At 52.5% G+C, this 5,609-nt stretch overlaps 1 protein-coding gene across 1 annotated transcript; it reads left to right on the top strand.

The window, feature by feature from the left end:
• The first annotated feature begins 1,388 nt into the window (after positions 1–1,388).
• ADRA2B (adrenoceptor alpha 2B) lies at positions 1,389–4,963 on the top strand. The gene has a single exon (XM_069619101.1). It carries the CDS (start codon positions 2,685–2,687, stop codon positions 4,419–4,421), a length of 1,737 nt encoding a protein of 578 aa, XP_069475202.1. The 5' UTR covers positions 1,389–2,684; the 3' UTR covers positions 4,422–4,963.
• Positions 4,964–5,609: the final 646 nt, after the last annotated feature.

The following is a 5,609-nucleotide window of genomic DNA, read 5'->3' on the forward strand; positions in this document are numbered from 1 at the left end:
GTTCAAAAACCAAAATAAATACTGTCTTCTAATGATTTCTTGCACACAAATCACATAGTAAAGGGTCCTGAAAACATGGAAATCCCTACGGAAACATGTGAAGGCAAAATAATGCAATTCTGGCATTTGCACATCCTAAATGGAAAAGTACAAGTACCAGAAAGAAAAATAATACAATTCTAAAAATGTCCTATTTTACACAACTGTACCTTTTGCACTTAAATACACACACTAAAAGACATTGGGCTCTATGGCCCCATGGGTATAGTGATTATAGAACATTGGACTAACCACATAAAAGCAAATCCTTGTTTTGTTTGCATTTCAAGCTAGCGGACATAATTCGTATTATGTTGGTAGCAGACACAGCTCTGGCAGGGAGAGGGAAGGGGAAGCGGGCTTTCTAATTTGAAAATATCCCATCACTTTGCCAATTGACTAAACACTCGTGCCTAATAAAGAGGCTGGGGGAGCTGCAGCAATTAATTAAGCGGTTCGCCATTAGCAGGGCGCTTCTCGAAACAAAAGTGTGAAACCGTGCAGCTCGGGAAGATAGAAGGCGCGGAGGGACCCTTTCCCTCCAGTCTGACGGCGAGGGGGGTGGGTAGGAGTCCCGGCCGCTCTTAATGTACCGGTGTTCTGCTCCGTGGAGCCCTGGCTGGGATGGGCGAGCTGCTCCCGCAGCAGATACGCTGCTGCTGTCCGGTTGAGTCGGAATCCGGTCACTGGCCGGGTATAGTTTGATGGGGCTCCTTTAACAGTTGTGTCCGGCTGTAGAGATCTACAGCCGGTGCCTTTCACAGAGCACCCTTTTGTTGCTGTGAGGGAAGCGCGGCGCTAAGCAGTTGCAGTCCCTGGGCAGGTGTGCCCGTGCACACAGGGGGAGTCACCACGCGCGCATCTCCCGAAGCAAGTGGCACAGGAGACCGGGAGGCTTGTGGGCAGGGCGCCCTGCACAGGGGTATATGGCTGCGTCAGGGGTTCCTGTGCACGGCGCAGCATCTGGGGGTGCCGTTTACCGAGAGTAATATACAGCACATGGGGTCACTGTGCACGGGGCAGAAGGGCGTGCACTCGGCATCTGTGGTCTTGATAAGCCAGGGGGTGCATGGAGGCAATTACACACCCTGCTTTCCTTGACACCCATTCCCTTTCCCGTCTACCCCCTCTCTCATCTACGCCTCCCTGCCCCCACCCCCCAGTGCCAGCTCCTTCCTTCACTGTCGCCCTTTCCCCTTGTTCGTGACCCCCCCCGCGCTTTCGCCCACTCTCCCTTAACCTCTTTGGGCCATTTCCGTATCCTGGTTTCTTCGCGCCCCCGCCCTGAGGATCCCTCTTCTGTTCACTTCATACCCCCCACCCCTCTTTCCCTCATCTCCCCTATCCTTTCACTACTTATTTCCTCACCCTTCTGTCTCCCATTCCACTTATCCTATTGAACTCCCTCCTTCCGTTGTCCTCCGATTTTCTCTAACCCCTTTCTCTCACATGTTCTCCAGGCTTTTCTTCTATTCCTATTCCCCTCCCGCCGCTCTCCTTCTCCCCCTCACCGCCCCTCCCCTGGTTGCCTGCTTCTGATGAGGAGGGTGAGGGGGGTGTCATAGAGAGCCGAGGACTCCCTGACATCACAGATCCAGGAAGAGACACTCCTGCTCCTGGTTTAAAAGCAGAAGAGATCCAACTCCCGTCACCAGCAGCCCCGGGCTCTCTCCGGTTCACAGGGCAGCCCCTGCGCCGTGCTGTTCCTGCTTCTCCCGTCACCGCCAGCTGCCCCGCTTCAGCTCAGAGCCCGGGCCTGCCAGCATCACCTGCCCCCGGCAGCAACTTTAGGCGTAGCACGAGCCGGGATGAATACTCCTGGGGCGACGAGATACACCCTCAGAGTGGAAACGGAACGAGACCCCGAGCTGAGTCCACAAGGGGCTGAGAAGATGAAGTTCCTAGATCTGTCAAGACACTGACCCTGCGAACTTAGCAGAAGACCCCCCTCGAGCGGGAAGGAGCTGCCGCGGACTTCCCATCACTGAAAGCAGAAACTGGGCCTGAAAGAGTTCCCTGCACCTGCCCACTGCCCTCCGAGCCGTGAAGAAACTCGGCAGCCTCTCAAATTAGAGACTTCAGCACAGAGGGAGATGGCAGGCACGTTGGGGAAATCCGGAGGCAGGAGAAACGCCGAAGCCTGTAGACCCTCATTATTTATTTTTTTATTTACTTATTTGTAGTGCGCCGGAGCCCGCAGACTTCAGGGCGCAGAAAGGAAAAGAACGGATAAGTGTTAGAAATCGGAAAGGAATTTACTTAGACAAATAAAGCCGCCTTTAGTCGCTTCCTAAAGGTAGTTGGCTTACTCTCAATACACGAAGATTATTCCACGTCCGAGATGCCTGTGTCGGAAAGGACCCGCCCATACCTCTCACCCGTTTGCTATTAGGAACAGCCAGCCTCTAGCGTTGGAGGACCTGCTAGTTCGCTCATGTTTGGATACACTGATAAGATCGGCCTACTCCAAAGGGGGTCGAATGCCCGCTCCCACAATGGTGAGGTGGGACCATTTCAGTCCGGTTCCAGAGCCGAAACCGACTTTGAAGCACCTGGATACCCACCTGGGCACCATTGCCGCATGCACTGACCCAGCCCTGCTCATTTAATGACAAGAAAATGGCACGCAACCGCCTCTTCTGCAAATGTTCTACCGCATCGAATTGGCACCAGTGAGTGACCTCCATCCCAGTTTCTTCCCCACTTTCCTTTGGAAGGACTTTTGTGCTGTCCATTTTAAGACCGCCATGGACAGCACAGACCCCTACTCTGTCCACGGCATGGCGGCCGTCGCAGCCATCATTACCTTCATCATCCTTTTCACCATCTTCGGGAACATCCTCGTCATCATCGCAGTATTGACCAGCAGGTCCTTGAAAGCGCCCCAGAACCTCTTCCTGGTCTCGCTAGCAGCTGCAGACATCCTGGTTGCCACCTTGATAATCCCCTTCTCCTTAGCCAATGAGCTGATGGGCTACTGGCCTTTCGAGAAGACCTGGTGTGAGATCTATCTGGCTCTAGATGTGCTCTTCTGCACCTCGTCCATTGTACACTTGTGCGCCATAAGCCTCGACCGTTACTGGTCTGTCAGCCAAGCTATTGAGTATAACTCAAAGAGGACGCCACGCAGAATCAAGTGCATCATCCTAATAGTGTGGACCATCGCAGCATCCATCTCTTTCCCACCACTTATCTTCAAAGGCAACAAGAAGGAGCTACCAGGAAGTAAGCCCCAATGCAAACTGAATGAGGAGACTTGGTATATCCTGTCTTCCAGCATCGGCTCGTTCTTTGCCCCGTGCGTAATCATGATCCTGGTCTATCTCAGGATCTATCACATTGCGAAGCGCAGGAGCAAGTCCCCAAAGAAGAACAAGTCCAGAAGAGTGTCGGAGGAAGATGCCCCAGGGGGTGCACATCCACAACAGATGCATAGACCATCAATCCAAAACCACAAAGGGTCACCAGACCCCAATGGTAACAGAGGCTCTGTCCAGGGCAAGGAACCACCAAATGCACCCACTATATCTCCAGTGGACAAGGTTACCATTGCCCAACCCTACGGTCACCAAAGCATCATAAAGGATTCAGAACACAGAGACACTTCTTCATCTCATTTAGGCCAGAAGATCGCAGTCCGACCCAGTGCACATGACGGGACCATCCAGAATGAGCAACAACACAGAGTGGTCTTCCCATCTCCATCTGGCGAGCAGACCACAGTTCAACCCAATGGCCATGGAGGCTCCATCCAGACTGAAGATTGGCACAAAGTGCCTTCCACATCACCAACTGACCCACAAACCATGGTTCAGCCCAATGGTCATGGCAGATCCATCCAAGAGGAGAAACAACATAACGCACCATACACCTCACCATCCGGTCAGCAAACAATCGTCCAGACCAACGGAAGCAACCTAACCATGAGAACTGAGCTTCAGACAGTAGAGACAGAGAGAGACCAACCAGGACATGTTGCAGACCAGCAAGCCAAGGAGAGCAGTGTCTGCAGGCACTGTCCCCCCAGGACTCTAGAAACAATTGCCATTGTTGGGGGTGAAGTGGCCCTGGTCAGAGGGGTCCCAAGCCCCAATGTAGCCAAAAGGAAGAGCCACATGAACCGTGAGAAGAGGTTCACCTTTGTGTTGGCTGTGGTGATCGGGGTTTTTGTGCTCTGCTGGTTTCCATTCTTCTTCACCTACAGCCTCGGGGCCGTCTGTCCCAAGCTCTGCCAGGTCCCCAATGCTCTCTTCCAGTTCTTCTTCTGGATCGGCTACTGCAACAGCTCCCTGAACCCCGTCATCTACACCATTTTCAACCAGGATTTCAGGAGGGCCTTCCGCAGAATCCTGTGCAGACAATGGACTGCAACCGCCTGGTGACCCCAGGAGCCACCACGATCTGTGCGTGAGGATACTCTGGGGGTGTCTGCCAGCCGCCCGGGATCCTCACCCTCTGAGGATGCATACTCTGAGGTTGTGGATCCCAGGTGGCTGGTAGAGTACCTGGTGATCCCCAGCAGTGGGTGAGAATGGTGGACTACCTCCTGAGATCTCAACCTCCCCTCCGAGCGATCTCTATGTTCTGGGGTGAGGGTCCAGTACAGAAACTGGACTCCCTGGTGGCACCCATGGCCCCCTTCCCTTTGCGAACACTACAGGAACAGGTACTGTGTAGACATTGAATGGCATGACTGGTGCCCCCGTTGATCCCATTAACTGAATCCTGTACAGGGAACTGGTGACCACTATGCTCTAGACTCTTTAGGAAAAAGGTCCTGTATAGACTGTACACACGGGACAGTCTAGCGACCATCAGTGTACTATTCTCAGGGCGTGAACCAGTTTTGAAATGCCTTTGAAAAGCCTTTTTTTGTGGCCAGACTTGCATCTTTCTATCTTCATTAAACCTTTCGTAAATGTTGTTCCTGATCTCCATCTCCCTTCTGTCAGGTTATTTTTTTGTTTGGGTGGGGTGCTATGTTGTTTCTGGAAGAGCCTGAAATTATGGCGGTATGGGCACTCTCTCTCTCTCTCTCTCTCTTGGTGGTGGGGGGCCTTCAGTCTTTTTTTAGGAACCCCATTTCCTTATGGGTTTCAAGCATGGTTACTGCCTCTCTCTTACTCTCTCCTCCCTCTATTGGCGGTGCTAGGAGTGGAGATGTGGGTGCTGAGGAGCGGTCGTGTGGCTCTTGACTATTTACGGCTGACCTATCCCGCCGTGGTGGAAAGGCAGATCATATCAGTTTACTGTCCTCTCTTTGGTGGTGATTTTGGGGACGGGGGTCTCCTGTCTATTTGGCCCCCTCTCACTCGATGTTGGTAGTGGGGTGTCACATTTGTTTGCAGCAGTATGTGGATGCCGGTGGCAGGATTTGCATATCTGTTTTTGTTCTCGGTCATGGAGGAGGAGTGGACGCGGCATGGAATCTCATGCCTGTTTGCTGCACAGATGGGACAGAACATGTCTGCTTAGTATCCTCTCTCTGTAGTATTTTGGTGCTTGGGGTCGTTTACTTTAACCCATTTTTTTCCTTATGAATATGTTATGTGGCTATCCTGTCCATTTAT

The sequence above is a fragment of the Ambystoma mexicanum genome, chromosome 10 (assembly GCF_040938575.1).
Source record: "Ambystoma mexicanum isolate Mex_15411 chromosome 10, UKY_AmexF1_1, whole genome shotgun sequence".
NCBI lineage: Eukaryota > Metazoa > Chordata > Amphibia > Caudata > Ambystomatidae > Ambystoma > Ambystoma mexicanum.